Source organism: Hylobates moloch, unplaced genomic scaffold (assembly GCF_009828535.3).
Source record: "Hylobates moloch isolate HMO894 unplaced genomic scaffold, HMol_V3 SCAFFOLD_2, whole genome shotgun sequence".
NCBI classification, from domain to species: Eukaryota; Metazoa; Chordata; class Mammalia; order Primates; family Hylobatidae; genus Hylobates; species Hylobates moloch.
This window is the reverse complement of record NW_026652277.1, coordinates 25,089,572-25,107,030: the sequence shown is the minus strand read 5'-3', so window position 1 is coordinate 25,107,030 and position 17,459 is coordinate 25,089,572. Positions and strand designations below refer to the sequence as shown.

At 39.3% G+C, this 17,459-nt stretch overlaps 1 protein-coding gene across 4 annotated transcripts in view; it reads right to left on the bottom strand.

Annotated features, from left to right (window-relative positions):
* The window catches only part of PAPSS1 (3'-phosphoadenosine 5'-phosphosulfate synthase 1), a 138,546-nt gene that overhangs the window by 86,426 nt on the left and 34,661 nt on the right, over positions 1 to 17,459 (bottom strand). For all 4 annotated transcript variants that reach the window (XM_058432407.1, XM_058432398.1, XM_032171929.2 and 1 more), the window contains one exon: positions 13,831 to 13,949. In XM_058432407.1, the coding sequence (XP_058288390.1) occupies positions 13,831 to 13,949 (119 nt within the window). The remainder of the gene's footprint in view (positions 1 to 13,830; positions 13,950 to 17,459) is intronic.

Genomic DNA, 17,459 nt, shown 5'->3' with positions numbered 1-17,459 from the left:
CCCATTCTTAATCTGGGTAGGCACCATCTAATCAACTACAAGCATCAATAGAATATAAGCAGGCAGAAAAATGTGAAAAGAGAGACTGACCTAGCCTCCCAGCCTACATCTTTCTCCCGTGCTGGATGCTTCCTGCCCTCGAACATCAGACTCCAAGTTCTTCAGTTTTGGAACTCAGACTGCCTCTCCTTGCTCCTCAGCCTGCAGATGGCCAACTGTGGGACCTTGTGAGCATGCAAGTTAATACTTAACCAACTCATATATATATATATACACACACACACACACACACATATATGTATATTCCATTAGTTCTGTCCCTCTAGAGAACCCTAATATACTGCCCATGGCATTCGCTTTCAGCACACACATTTATATATTATTCTACATAATGCTGGTTAATGTAGGACCCCAACCTTCATCTCCATACTCCAAACACATACTCTAAAGCTACATAAATTTGGTTATTATTCCTTGCTTTAAAGCAACATGGTACTTGATATATTCATTCCCTTCACCTCCCAATCTATATTTAGATTGTACTATGTGTCATCCCATAGCCCACCTTTGGAAAACTTAACAAATGTCTTTGTGATAACAATGAAGTTAAATGAACTGAATTTGCTACCCCTGGATAGAGGGAGTTTGATATGAAAAGTACACATTATAGCAAGTCACTCTGCAATGAAGTACAGTGGGCAAATGCACAACTGGCATCTCTAAGGATGAACTTTGAGCTGAATGTCAGGTATTCACTGGTTTCTCCATGTGCCCTAATGCCCACTGGGATTCAACTTAGTGAGAAAAACAACCAAAAGAAAATAAATGCCAGATATAGTTGTGTGTATATGTGTATTTCTTCCTCAATTGCATTTTTAAATTCTACATCATAGTATAAAAGAAGAGAAATAAATGAATCTATATATGCTCATTTTAGTCTATACACTATAAACAAAATAACAGTGGTGAAGACCAAAAATTAAGGTCCATGGGGCCGGAATGTTTATTGTTTAATTCACTGCCACATCCCCAGTGTTCACAAAAGTGCCTACCACATATAGCACTATCTGTTAAATTAACTCAAAAGATCAACTAAGTACAACAGAGAAATATGCATGCTTTCATTGGGAAGTGAAGTCATTTATTCAGAAAAGCATGTAATAAATATTGAAAAGGAGGGTGATACCAAAAGAAAGCTATCAAATTAAGGAGGCATTTGCATTTCTTCTTTTGTCACCACCCACCTTTAAGATAAAAATTAACAGTTTTTCAAAAGAAAATTTCTCTCTCCTAAATGAACATAACCAGAATCTCTTTCTGGATGTAGATTTAATTACATCTCACTTAAGTGTAAGGAGAACACTCCTGAAAGTAAAAGCCAGAGCTATAAGAAAATTACTGAAATTCTAGATGTAGAATCCAACACGTCCATGAACAAGTTTCTTCATTTCTCTGAAATACTTCAAAGGTTTACTATATGAATAAAATTAAACAACATATGAAAAGAGCTTAGCACAAAGACCACTTGGAAAACTACCACAGTAATTCAGGTGAGAGATAGTTGGAAGCTAAATTAGGAAAAAAGGCCACTTTCCCCCAATTGAAATAAACAGAACAAGTTATTTTAAAAGACAACATACTATAAATATGTCCCTTATAATAAAGACTCAGCAAATGTTAATTTCTTATCTATCCTTCTTTTTCAAGGATAATATCCTTGAATGAAACTATCCAATCATCAGATTGTCTAGCAGGCATAATATAGATTAGTATCCATATACAAGGAAGAGCAATTAGCATAATCATTAATTAGGTACAAATAAATTAGGAGGAAGGCATTAACTAAGACTATAGAGATAAGACAAGCAATAGCACCAAAGAAAGAAAGAAAATACTATGGTGAACTTCATAGAGACACTAAATAAGAAAATACACAGCATGGAACCAAACTACGAAGAACTGTGAACACAAATCATCTTTCCTCTTTATTTTATCTTATTTTTATTGATGCATTTTATTTTATTTTATTTTTTCAGACAGGGTCTCACTCTGTCATCCAGGCTGGAGGGCAGTGGCACAAACATAGCTCTCTGCAGCCTCAAACTCCTTGGCTCAAGAGATCCTCGTGCCTCAGCCTCCTGAGTATCTGGGATGTGCCACCACACCTGACTACTTGTTAAAAAAATTTTTTGGAGACAGGGACAGGATCTCACTATGTTGCCCAGGTTGGTCTTGAACTCCTGGCCTCAAGCAATCTTCCTGCTTCAGTTTCCCAAAGTGCTGGGATTACAAGTGTGAACCACCACACCTGGCATATAAATCATCTCAATTCTATAAACAATGGGAAAATCAGTAAGTGTTTTAGAGCGAAAAAAGGGAAATGCTTAGACTACACTTTAGAAAGATGACTTTGTGAATATTATAGGACGGATTAAAGGGCACACAGAACTGGAGGTGTGGTAACCAGTTAGGGGAATATGGGATAGTGTGATCCTAAAATCATACAGTGTCAATTTACCTTCAGTTTTTAACCATCAGGGAATAAAAGCAAGATGAAAAGTCCTGCGCATCACAAATACCACAGGAATCTGTATTTTCATTATACAGAATTATAGTTAAAAACCAACTGAACCCTGAATACAATGTGGAATCCTGGACTGAATCCTGGAAAAGGAAGAACGTTAGTGAAAAAATAAGTGAAGAGCTGCAAAATTTTCTCAAAATCAAGTTGTTTTTTTCAAGAAAAACTTAAAATTATCTTCCTCCCTGAAGAAAAAAAAAAGAGCCTACACGTAGGAAAAGTGTCAAACCCAAAGGACACTATTCTAAATAGGCCCCAAAGAAGTGATTATGAATTTAAAGAGAGAAAGATGGGAAGAAGGTGGGAGAAACCTGTGGCACCCAAAGCAAATTAAGCTTAATAATCCCATATACATGTCTGAACTATCTGAAATTTATAGTCAAAGATTAATAAGCCCCATAAAATTATACAAAACGGTATCTATTAAATATGTGCATTTTTCTGAGATTTTATAAAACACTTATGAATCAATAACTAGATATAAAAAAATCAAAACAAATAATAAAACTGTACAGTCATCCCTCAGTATCTGAGAGGAATTGGTTCCAGGACTCCTTGAGGTACACCAAAATCCACAGATGCTCAAGTGATATAAAACGGCATAGCATTTGCACACAATCTACACACATCTTCCCATACACTTTATATCATCTCTGGATTACATGTAATACCTAATACAATGTAAATGTTATATAAGTATATAATTATATTCTTCTTAAAATTGTATTCTTTTTCATTGTTGTATGAATTTTCCTGAATATTCTCAATCCATGGTTGTTTGTATTTAGAAATGTGGAACCCACAGATTTAGAACCCCAGATACGGAGGGTGAACTTTCTAACACTGATACGGCAAATTTCAAGTTAAAAAAAAGATAGATTCAGTATACAAAAAACTCAAACAAAACTATAATCAAAACGAAAAGGAAAAATACTAGAACTATAGTTCCAATAAAAATGAGATGGAGGGGGGTGGCGCCACAATGGCCGAATAGAACAGCTCCAGTCTACAGCTCCCAGCGTGAGCAATGCAGAAGACGAATGATTTCTGCATTTCCAACTGAGGTACGGGGCGCATCTCACTGGGGAGTGTCAGAAAGTGGGTGCAGGACAGCGGGTGCAGCGCACCAAGCGTTGAGACGAAGCAGGGCACGGCATCGCCTCACCCGGGAAGCGCAAGGGGTCAGGGAATTCCCTTTTCTAGTCAAGGAAAGGGGTGACACACGGCACCTGGAAAATCAGGTCACTCCCACACTAATACTGCGCTTTTCCAACGGTCTTAGCAAACAGCACACCAGGAGATTATATCCCGCACCTGGCTCAGAGGGTCCTACGCCCACAGAGCCTCCCTCATTGCTAGCACAGCAGTCTGAGATCAAACTGCAAGGTGGCGGCAAGGCTGGGGGAGGGGTGCCCGCCATTGCCAAGGCTTGAGTAGGTAAACAAAGTGGCCTGGAAGCACGAACTGGGTGGAGCCCACCACAGCTCAAGGACGCCTGCCTGCCTCTGTAGACTCCACCTCTGGGGGCAGGGAATATCCAAACAAAAGGCAGCAGAATCCTCTGCAGACTTAAATGTCCCTGTCTGACAGCTTTGAAGAGAGCAGTAGTTCTCCCAGCACGCAGCTGGAGATCTGAGAACCGACAGACTGCCTCAAGTGGGTCCCTGACCCCCGAGCCTAACTGGGAGGCACCCCCCAGTAGAGGCAGACTGACACCTCACACAGCAGGGTACTCCTCGGAGAAAAAACTTCCAGAGGAACGATCAGGCAGCAACATTTACTGCTCACCAATATCCACTGTTCTGCAGCCTCCACAGCTGATACCCAGGCAAACAGGGTCTGGAGTGGACCTCCAGCAAACTCCAACAGACCTGCAGCTGAGGGTCCTGACTGTAAGAAGGAAAACTAACAAACAGAAAGGACATCCACACCAAAACCCCATCTGTACGTCACCATCATCAAAGACCAAAGGTAGATAAAACCACAAAGATGGGGAAAAACAGAGCAGAAAAACTGGAAACTCTAAAAATCAGAGCACCTCTCCTCCTCCAAAGGAATGCAGCTCCTCACCAGCAATGGAACAAAGCTGGACGGAGAATGATTTTGACGAGTTGAGAGAAGAAGGCTTCAGATGATCAAACTACTCCAAGCTAAAGGAGGAAGTTCGAACCCACAGCAAAGAAGTTAAAAATCTTGAAAAAAATATTAGACGAATGGCTAACTAGAAGAACCAATGCAGAGAAAAGTCCTTAAAGGACCTGATGGAACTGAAAACCAAGGCACGAGAACTACGTGATGAATGCACAAGCCTCAGTAGCCGATTTGATCAACTGGAAGAAAGGGTATCAGTGAAGGAAGATGAAATGAAGCAAGAAGAGAAGTTTAGAGAAAAAAGAATAAAAAGAAACGAAGAAAGCTTCCAAGAAATATGGGACTAGGTGAAAAGATCAAATCTACTTCTGATTGGTGTACCTGAAAGTGATGGGGAGAATGGAACCAAGTTGGAAAACACTCTGCAGGATATTATCCAGAAGAACTTCCCCCATCTAGCAAGGCAGGCCAACATTCAAATTCAGGAAATACAGAGACCACCACCAAGATACTCCTCAAGAAGAGCAACTCCAAGACACATAATTGTCAGATTCACCAAAGTTAAAATGAAGGAAAAAATGTTAAGGGCAACCAGAGAGAAAGGTCGGGTTACCCACAAAGGGAAGCCCATTAGACTAACAGCTCATCTCTCAGCAGAAGCTCTACAAGCCAGAAGAGAGCGGGGGCAGATATTCAACATTCTTAAAGAAAAGAATTTTCAACCCAGAATTTCATATCCAGCCAAACTAAGCTTCATAAGTGAAGGAGAAATAAAATACTTTACAGACAAGCAAATGCTGAGAGATTCTGTCACCACCAGGGCTGCCTCACAAGAGCTCCTGAAGGAAGCAGTAAACATGGAAAGGAACAACCGGTACCAGCTACTGCAAAAACATGCCAAATTGTAAAGACCATCGAGGCCAGGAAGAAACTGCATCAACTAATGAGCAAAATAACCAGCTAACATCATAATGACAGGATCAAATTCACACATAACAATATTAACCTTAAATGTAAATAGGCTAAATGCTCCAATTAAAAGACACAGACTGGCAAATTAGATAAAGAGTCAAGACCCATCAGTGTGCTGTATTCAGGAAACCCATCTCACATGCAGAGACACACATAGGCTCAAAATAAAGGGATGGAGGAAGATCTACCAAGCAAATGGAAAACAAAAAAAGGCAGGGGTTACAACCCTAGTCTCTGATAAAACAGACTTTAAACCAACAAAGATCAAAAGAGACAAGGCCATTATATAATGGTAAAAGGATCAATTCAACAAGAAGAGCTAACTATCCTAAATACATATTCACCCAACACAGGAGCACCCAGATTCATAAAGCAAGTCCTTAGAGACCGAGAAAGAGACTTAGACTCCCACACAATAATAATGGGAGACTTTAACACCCCACTGTCAACATGAGACAGATCCACAAGACAAAAAGGTAACAAGGATATCCAGGAATTGAACTCAGCTCTGCACCAAGTGGACCTCACAGACATCTACAGAACTCTCCACTCCAAATCAACAGAATATACATTCTTCTCAGCACCACACCACACTTATTCCAAAATTGACCACATAGTTGGAAGTAAAGCACTCCTCAGCAAATGTAAAAGAACAGAAATTTAAACAAACTGTCTCTCAGACCACAGTGCAATCAAACCAGAACTCAGGATTAAGAAACTCACTCAAAACTGCTCAACTACATGGAAACTGAACAACCTGCTCCTGAATGACTACTGGGTACATAATGAAATGAAGGCAGAAATAAAGATGTTCTTTGAAACCAATGAGAACAAAGACACAACATACCAGAATCTCTGGGACACATTCTAAGCAGTGTGTAGAGAGAAATTTATAGCACTAAATGCCCACAAGAGAAAGCAGGAAAGATCTAAAATTGACACCCTAACATCACAATTAAAAGAACTAGAGAAGCAAGAACAAACACATTCAAAAGCTAGCAGAAGGCAAGAAATAACTAAGATCAGAGCAGAACTGAAGGAAATAGAGACACAAAAACTCTTCAAAAAAATCAATGAATCCAGGAGCTGGTTTTTTGAAAAGATCAACAAAATTGATAGACCACTAGCAAGACTAATAAAGAAGAAAAGAGAGAAGAATCAAATAGATGCAATAAAAATGATAAAGGGGATATCACCACCGATCCCAGAGAAATACAAACCACCATTAGAGAATACTATAAACACCTCTACGCAAATAAACTAGAAAATATAGAAGAAATGGATAAATTCCTCGACACATACACCCTCCCAAGACTAAACCAGGAAGAAGTTGAATCCCTGAATAGACCAATAACAGTCTCTGAAATTGAGACAATAATTAATAGCTTACCAACCAAAAAAAGTCCAGGACCAAACGGATTCACAGCCGAATTCTACCAGAGGTACAGGGAGGAGCTGGTACCATTCCTTCAGAAACTATTCCAATCAATAGAAAAAGAGGGAATCCTCCCTAACTCATTTTGTGAAGCCAGCATCGTCCTGATACCAAAGCCTGGCAGAAACACAGCAAAAAAAGAGAATTTTAGACCAATATCCATGATGAACATTGATGCAAAAATTCTCAATAAAATACTGGCAAACCGAATCCAGTAGCACATCAAAAAGCTTATCCACCATAATCAAGTGGGCTTCATCCCTGGGATGCAAGGCTGGTTCAACATACACAAATCAATAAACGTAATCCAACATATAAACAGAACCAACAACAAAAACCGTATGATTATCTCAATAGATGCAGAAAAGGCCTTTGACAAAATTCAACAACGCTTAACGCTAAAAACTCTCAATAAATTAGGTATTGATGGGACTTATCTCAAAATAATAATAACTATCTATGACAAACCCACAGCCAATATCATACTGAATGGGCAAAAACTGGAAGCATTCCCTTTGAAAACTGACACAAGACAGGAATGCCCTCTCTCACCACTCCTATTCAACATAGTGCTGGAAGTTCTGGCCAGGGCAATCAGGCAGGGGAAGGAAATAAAGGGCATTCAATTAGGAAAAGAGGAAGTCAAATTGTCCCTGTTTGCACATGACATGATTGTATATCTAGAAAACCCCATTGTCTCAGCCCAAAATGTCCTTAAGCTGATAGGCAACTTCAGCAAAGTCTCAGGATACAAAATCAATGTGCAAAAATCACAAGCATTCTTATACACCAATAACAGACAAACAGAGAGCCAAATCATGAGTGAACTCCCATTCACAATGTCTTCAAACAGAATAAAATACCTAGGAATCCAACTTACAAGGGATGTGAAGGACCTCTTCAAGGATAACTATAAACCACTGCTCAACGAAATAAAAGAGGATACAAACAAATGGAAGAACATTCCATGCTCATGGGTAGGAAGAATCAATATCGTAAAAATGGCCATACTGCCCAAGGTAATTTATAGATTCAATGCCATCCCCATCAAGCTACCAATGACTTTCTTCACAAAATTGGAAAAAACTACTTTAAAGTTCATATGGAACCAAAAAAGAGCCTGCGTTGCCAAGTCAATCCTAAGCCAAAAGAACAAAGCTGGAGGCATCACGCTACCTGACTTCAAACCATACTACAAGGCTACACTAACCAAAACAGCATGGTACTGGTACCAAAACAGAGATACAGACCAATGGAACAGAACAGAGCCCTGAGAAATAATTCCGCATATCTACAACCATATGATCTTTGACAAACCTGACAAAAACGAGAAATGGGGAAACAATTCCCTATTTAATAAATAGTGCTGGGAAAACTGGTGTGCCCTATGTAGGAAGCTGAAACTGGGTCCCTTCCTTACACCTTATACAAAAATTAATTCAAGATGGATTAAAGACTTACATGTTAGACCTAAAACCATAAAAACCTTAGAAGAAAACCTAGGCAATACCATTCAGGACATAGGCATGGGCAAGGACTTCATGTCTAAAACACCAAAAGCAATGGCAACAAAAGCCAAAATTGACAAATGGGATCTAATTAAACTAAAGAGTTTCTGCACAGCAAAAGAAACTACCATCAGAGTGAACAGGCAACCTACAAAATGGGAGAAAATTTTTGCAACCTACTCATCTGACAAAGGGCTAATATCCAGAATCTACAATGAACTCAAACAAATTTACAAGAAAAAAACAAACAACCCCATCAAAAAGTAGGCGAAGGACATGAACAGACACTTCTCAAAAGAAGACATTTATGCAGCCAAAAAACACATGAAAAAATGCTCATCATCACTGGCCATCAGAGAAATGCAAATCAAAACCACAATGAGATACCATCTCACACCAGTTAGAATGGCCATCATTCAAAAGTCAGGAAACAACTGCTGCTGGAGAGGATGTGTAGAAATAGGAACACATTTACACTGTTGGTGGGACCGTAAACTAGTTCAACCATTGTGGAAGTCAGTGTGGCGATTCCTCAGGGATCTAGAACTAAAAATACCATTGGACCCAGCAATTCCATTACTGGGTATATACCCAAAGGATTGTAAATCATGCTGCTATAAAGATACATGTACATGTATGTTTACTGCAGCACTATTCACAATAGCAAAGACTTGGAACGAAGCCAAATGTCTGACAATGTGTAGACTGGATTATGAAAATGTGGCACATATACACCATGGAATACTATGCAGCCATAAAAGATGATGAGTTCATGTCCTTTGTAGGGACATGGATGAAGCCAGAAACCATCATTCTCAGCAAACTATTGCAAGGACAAAAAACCAAACACTGCATGTTCTCACTCATAGGTGGGAATTGAACAATGAGAACACATGGACACAGGAAAGGGAACATCACACACCGGGGCCTGTTGTGGGGTTGGGGGAAGGGGAGGGATAGCATTAGGAGATATACCTAATATTAAATGATGAGTTAATGGGTGCAGCACACCAACATGGCACATGTATACACATGTAACTAACCAGCACATTGTGCACATGTACCCTAAAACTTAAAGTATTAAAAAAAAAAAAGAAAACACATCAAGTTGCCATTTAAGTATTAGCTGAATGTAAAAAATAAAAAAAAATTTTTAAAAATGAGATGGAATTAATATCTATGTCTAGAACTAGAATTTTATGTAAATTTCTAAGAAAACAATATATAACAGCAACAGAGTAAAAGTGAAGAGAAAGGATAGACAGTGCATTGAAAACAAAACACAGAGATTCCAAAAGAGAGCATCACCTAACAAGTGAAAAGACCAGCCAATCTACAATCATAAACTTTCTTGAGCCCACTGCAGAGCTGAGGTGAAAAAAAGCAGTGAGATGAACTGCTTCCGAAGAGTGACAAGTCCCACCAAGAAAAGACCAGGCACACGAACTGCTTACCTTTAGCAGAACATGGGAGGAAGAGGTGGCTGCAATAAAGGCAGGTAAGAGGAAAACAGCTAAAATGTCTTTAAAACTTTTAAAGGCTGAGTGTAGACTAGTGTGACAGGCTTAGTACAATGGGGGACCGGGGGGTACCAGACACAAGGGGTTCTGCACTCACTCACAAGCACGCCTATGGGCAGGTGCTCAAAACATAAATCAGGAGCAGGTCTAGAGACTAAAAAGAGTCTTCCTCAGTGGGGCACAGGCAAAAAACTATGCTCACTCACCAGACCCTTCTTTCGTATCCACAAAAGCCTTAAGCTAATGAAAAACGAAAGGAAACCCTCAAACCTTCCTGGGGTCCTCTGTTTCTGAGTGAGGGGTGGAAGCAAATATGGTCTGCCACAAAGGAGGAAATGAAGGAAACCCTTTTGGGCCCAAGATCCTGCATTCATACAAACCAGGTAGCCAGTACAAAACAGATACAAAACATGCTAATGCATGTGAGGAAAAGAAAACTCCCCTTCAAGCCTCCCAGGATGAAAGCAGAGATTAGCTGTTATGCAGGGAGGGGCAGGAGCAATGACAAAAACCCACCCCAAGACTCAGGAGCACAGGTCACGCCTAAGACTGAAGGTGGGCCAGGAAACTGAGAATCATCACCACTTCCCAGTCATGAGCCTAGCACCAAGTGATAAGCCACAGCAGTATGCTGCTGAAAGACAAGCAGGAGGAAGACTCCTTCTGTGGTACAGGCATACAGGGAACACTGAGGATGAAGCAGGAACACTAAGAAAAACCCATGAGCACGCCAGTCCCCACGCTAAGTACAAGGTAAAAGAGCCCACCACTACAGAAATTTGAAGCCTCTGGTGCATTAAGAATAACTTCATAAGGAATAAGGACAGCCAAATCCAGCTGAGGGCTAAATCAACCTACTACAGTAACAGTATGACAGAAAATGAAACATGCCCATGACATAAACACTACCTCAATCTCTACTGTACATCTAGACACAGTGTCCAGCATTCACAAAAAATTACAAGATACACCAAAAAAGCAAGAAAAACTACCCACTGTCAAGGGATATGACAAAGAAATCTCAACAAAATGAGATTCAGAAATAACACACATGTTCAAACCATGAGGCAGGACTTTTTTTTTTTTTTTTTTTTGAGACAGAATCTCGCTCTGTCACCCAGGCTGGAGAGCAGTGGCGCAATCTCGGCTCACTGCAACTTTCAACTCCCAGATTCAGGCAATCCTCAAGATAGGACTTTTTAACTGAGATTAAGTTAAAGGATCTAATGAAAAAGTGGACAGCATGCATGGAGAGATGGAGAATTTCAACAGAAAAATGAATACTATCAAAAAAGTCAAATAATGACAGAATTGTTTTTTAATGATTATCAGAGTTTAAAAATTCCTTCTATGAGCCTATCAATATATTGGATACAGCTAAGGAATCAGCAAACTTAAAAATCAGTTAGAAATTATCAAAGCTAAAATGTTAACAGAAAAGGGATGAAAGAAACAGAGCATCTAAAAACTGTGGGACAATATATTATTTAACATATGTGTAACTAGAGTCCCAGAAGAAGAGTGAAAAGGGCAAAGGAAATATTTAACATGATAATGGCCAAGAATTTTCAAAAACTAATGAAAAAAATATGTATCTACCCAAGCAGGTTGGGGAATTCTAAACAGTAAGAAAAAAGACCTTAATCTACTACAAGACCTAGACACATGACATTAAACCCACTAAAATCCAAGGAGTAACAGAAAATCTTAAATTCAGACATGAAAAAAATCACATAGAGGAACAAAGAATAGAATTACATTAGACTTCTCATCAGAAAGGAAGCAAATTAAAAAAATGGAACATCTGGCCGGGCGCGGTGGCTCACGCTTGTAATCCCAGCACTTTGGGAGGCCGAGGCGGGCGGATCACGAGGTCAGGAGATCGAGACCACGGTGAAACCCCGTCTCTACTAAAAATACCAAAAAATTAGCCGGGCGTGGTGGCGGGCGCCTGTAGTCCCAGCTACTCGGAGAGGCTGAGGCAGGAGAATGGCGTGAACCCGAGAGGCGGAGCTTGCAGTGAGCCGAGATAGCGCCACTGCACTCCAGCCTGGGCGACAGAGCGAGACTCCGTCTCAAAAAAAAAAAAAAAAAAAAAAAAAAAAAAAAAATGGAACATCTTTAAAGCACTAAAAGAAAAAAAAAAAATCTGTCAATGCAGAATTCTATGCCCAGTAAAAGTATTTTCCAAAAATGAACAAACAGATGAAAACGTCCCTGTGCCTCCCAGTATGCCATAGACATAACTGAAATCATGATTTCTAACACACTCCCTAGGAGTTAAACACTCTGTTTCTATCACTTATAATGTAAATCCCTCAAGGATGGTGGCACAGCTAATAAATCTTTGCATTACTAGTGCCTAGGACTGTAACTACAGTGGTGGGCTTTTAATCAATGTGTGGTTGATGATGGATGATGAAAGAATGGATGCTGGGATAGCTTTGGAGAGATAGGAAGGAAGCTACAAGTAGAACAACAGGATTAGAACAAGAGTGCAGAAGTCAGTTAAAAAGAAACCTAGAAGGCAGAGATGATGAAGTATAAAACCTCCTGGGATGTCTCAGTGACCTGCAAATAATGATATCTGATCAGTAAATACAAAGAAAAACATCAGAGCAGTATCAATTTACATTATTCCTATATATTCAGCTACAATGTTTGGATAAAATAAATAAATTAGGAAGGAAAGTCCCACGTTATCTACCTGGTAGATATTTTATAATGTGGAAAAACTCAAAGGCTAAACATTTATAATATATTCAGACAGATTTTTTTAAAGTTGTATGTCTACTATATCCAGTAAGATACACTAGATGAAAGAGGTTTATAAGATACACTAGATGAAAGAGGTTTATTACAGGATTTTATAGACTAAGAGGGGGTTCGAACTCCAAAACTCAAAAGTTAGGACAGAATGAGGAAAGATGATGTCTCATTTTCTGTGTACCCCTAGGTCAGGACTGAACAGCAAAAGGGGGGAATGCATGACAAGGTGACAGGGTAATCACTGACTCAAGACCTCCAGCCACATAGAGGCCAGATCCTCTTCAACTACAGTGAACTATGTGACCCTCCAATGAAACGGGGAAAGGGGATTGAGGGTAGTATGGACAAAGCAGAAGGGAAAGAAAACTTCTAAAAACCCAGACTAAAGTCTGAAAAAACTCTGCACTTGTTAGTGGGCCTGAGTACCCTGGAGAACCCCAAGCCTCTTCATGCCTCCATATGCCCAGGCACTCAAAGGTCCTTATGTCCTAGAAACTTACATCCTCCACAGGTCCCTCTCTAGAATCCACCCATAAGGAAATTATCATGTTAGCACAAGGAAAATGTGGGCGCTCTAAATGTCTAAGAAAAGTTAACTACTTTGTATACCTCAAATTGAAAAATATAATACTATCAAGTTACAGGACTCAACAATCACGGCTGGATTTTCTGTTAGGTATTTTTCTGCGGTAAAATTACTGGTAAAGTACAAGACTGTTTGACTCCTAAGCCTCCTGAGGTTTATACTGATGGGGATATTTCACATACTGTACATTCACGGTGCTCCCCACAACACCTCACACACTGACAAAGAGACACAGAACACTGTTGGCATTTCGAAGCATTTAAAATATAAATGTTACTCAATATTAACACCACCATTTTTTTTTGGAGGGGAAAGATTGAGAAAGATATAATTTTTCTCTGATGATTCCTTCTTTCATCCTCTCTTACCCGTTCCTGTAGAAGTTCCACAACTTGCTGGACACAGTCATTTACATCACAGGAGTCTGTTTTCAGCACCAACTCAGGGGCCTCTGGCTTTTCATATTCAGAATCGATCCCAGTGAAACCTGCAAAAGGTACCAGATAATAGAGTAGGGTGGAAAATAAAATTAAAAGTTGATTTTTTCAGTGCAGATCTCTGCTACACTGAAGTTAGTATCTGCGCTGTCCCCCAAGCCACAGGGCTATAAATGAAGCATCTTTCTTGGGAGATTTCTAATTAAACTTTTTTTTTTCCTGCACTGGGGGCCATTTTAAACTGTAAAACTACCCAAAATACCACAAAAATGTAAAAAATGTGACACCAAATAGGCTGCAAAAAGAATAATTGTTTATGGTTTGAGAACTAAAACCAGAAGGCAAAGTGCTGCCTTGTTTATTTTCGCTGGGAACTGTGTCAGGTGTGTCAGATGTGTCGCACTGACCATGAAAGTGCCAGGAGTATTGATGTGGAGATTACAAATAAATTTTGTCAAGTAGGCAAATTCATAAATATCGAATCCACAAATAGTAAGAATCAATTCTACTACTTTTGTTACCTTTTTTCTTTTTTGTCTTAAGAAAATGCCCAAGCTGCCTGTGAAGATGTACGGAATTAATACCAGGTGATCCAAGGCATCTCAATTTCTCTACAGGACATGGACATAAAACCAAACCTGACAAGATTTTTTTTTTCTCAATGCAAAAACTAACACTAAGTCAATCTGTCCAGTACATTCACAAGAATTATCTGTGGCCAAATTGAAGCTCTGCAGGCTTCTTCTGCATCAGATAACAAGTATTAAGACAAATGAACTACTATTTGCTTAAAATAAACATAATTTAGTTTAATTTAGTAAACTAAATAATAAATAGATCACAAAATAAATTACACAATCACATATAATTTTAGTATTAACTACTATTTAGATTTTTCCTACGGTATATGTGTTACCATATAACTGCTAAGAAAAGAGCAAATAGACGACAATTTCCCAGAGAGGGTTAGCTGAGTTAAAGACATGCTATTCCTATCTTATACCCCGACCTTAACCCACACGCAAGTCACTCAAGGCTTGTCTATCTTGGAAAGCTTAGGTCATTCTTAGGTTAGAATGGTATGCACGAATTTAAAATTATTACCATTAATATTAAGAAATACAGCTAGCAAAAGAGTTCAAAAATATATACTACAAATCTATAGCCCACTTATTTCATTTTTTTCTATTTCCTATTTCTAAGCATCCCTGCAGCCCTGAACTCAAGAAAAAATTTCTGCATTACCGGTATTCCCATTTAGCAGTAGGTCACAAGAAAATGGCTGGGAAAAAAAATAATAATTCTGATTAAGAACACTAACTGTTAAGCTCTGATTCTCAAATGCGGTGATATACTGGAATCGCCAGGTCCCACCCTGTGAGATTCTGATTTCACTAGTCTGGGGTACAGCCTTGGCACTGGATTTTTAAAAGTTCCCAAGGAAATGCTTACATGCAGCAAAGCTTGACAAGCACTGGGTTAGAAGAGGTGGCTTAACATTTTAGAAGCCCTGGAGTTCTCCTACTAGATAATTTATCCATCAGTGATTACAATAATAAATGTAAATTGTGAGAAAAAACATATTTAAGCAGGTAATAAAAACTATCTTAAGTAGTCATCATGAAAATAATTGAGATAACAGAATGGTTAACACAAGGATATACTGACTGTCCAATAAATGTCATGTAAAGGTCTAGAAAAGCCTGAAGCCCCCTGAATATACACAATCTTGTCTGTCCTGGAATGTATACCATTACAGCTTTGAAACAGAGTTGATAGGGAACTTGCTAAGCATCATTTACAAGTAAAAGCTTTTTTAAAAAAATAAGCAAATCTACAATCAGGAACTCCAGCACCATGGCAAACCTAAGTATCAGTGTATGCATACACACACACACACACATTAACCTAAGGAACATTTTATCAACCTCTACTCAGGGGAATGTAGTCAACAACAGGGGAATGTAGTCAACAATTGAGAAAGTAAACAAGAAACTGGACTAATACAAACACACTCCCAGTTATAGAGTACAAACTGTAAGAGACCCAAGAGCATTGTGGACAAGGTCTTATTCATCTTTGAATACCCGGCACCAAATATATACCTTGCAAATAGAAAGCTGAGGACTAAACTCTGATTTTTTATCTTGCCCAAATTCCTATCTAAGGGGTCTGGGGAGTCATGCCCTACAAACCATAAATTTTCATCAGATAGGTTTTATTTAACCCTATATATTATTACTTCTTTTCCAACCTGGCTCTGGCATAACATTGCAAGACAAGAAGAAAATCAAAATATTTTCCTCAAAACATGTTTCTTTGCCATATTTTGAAATGGCCCTGCAAAGCTGTTCTTTGTGGGGGAAAATATGCACCTTTAAAGAATCTTTATTAACAAAACTATATTTTTTTCTTCCAGACCCTCCCAATCCTAAGATCTGAATGGGAAACATTTGTCATCTATTGTCTTTAAGGGTAGCCACTGTAAGACCTCAAAAGAACTTTGGTCTCCACAATCTTTATCTTAACCTGAACATTCCCTTTCTATCAATCCCAGTTCTTTAGACAAACTCAACTAATTGTCAACCAGAAAACGTTTAAATTCACCTATAGCCTAGAAGCTCCCCGCACCACCTGGCTTTGAGTTGTCCCACCTTTCTGGACCAAACCAATGTATTTCTTCAATGTATTTGATTGATGTCTCATGCCTCTTTAAATGTATAAAACCAAGCTGCACCCCGACTACCCTGTGCACATGTTCTCAGGACCTCCTGAGGGCTGTGTCACGGGCCATGGTCAATCATATTTGGTTCAGAATAAATCTCTCCAAATTTTTTTTTTTTTTTTTTTTTAGATGGAGTCTCGCTGTCGCCCAGGCTAGAGTGCAGTGGCGCAATCTCGGCTCACTGCAAGCTCCGCCTCCTGTGTTCACGCCACTCTCCTGCCTCAGCCTCCCGAGTAGCTGGGACTACAGGCGCCCGCCATCATGCCGGCTAATTTTTTGTATTTTTAGAAGAGACGGGTTTCACCATGTTAGCCAGGATGGTCTCGAATCTCTTCAAATATTTTACAAGAGTTCAACCTTTTTGTCGCCAAAGCATTGGCAAATGTGTGTTGAACATTCCACTCCCACTCCACCTTCTCATCCATCCAACAAGCATTAACTATGTGTGTGACAGGTATAAGCTTTGGGCAATGTACTGTGCTAAATTCCAAACACACAAAAATGTTCACTATGACCTCCCTGCTCACAAGTAGCTTACTCCAGCCAGGATGACAAACCTTCCTCCCTCACCAATCCATCCTTTCAAAAACAACAAAATCAATTACAATTAAAGTAAGTAAAAGGTTTAGACTTTATTTAGGATCCTGGACACACCATTTTGCTTTTCTGTGCCAAATTTCTATACAAAGACTGAAGTGAAAACTGGCCATTGAGAGAGTAATATGGGAGCTGAAGGGCTAAACGGGTTTTCCTCCAATTGTCTAACAGCTTAATGGGGTAGAGGGTTGACAGGCAGCAGTCCCCATCAAGGAGCTGATTCTCCATAGTGGCATTA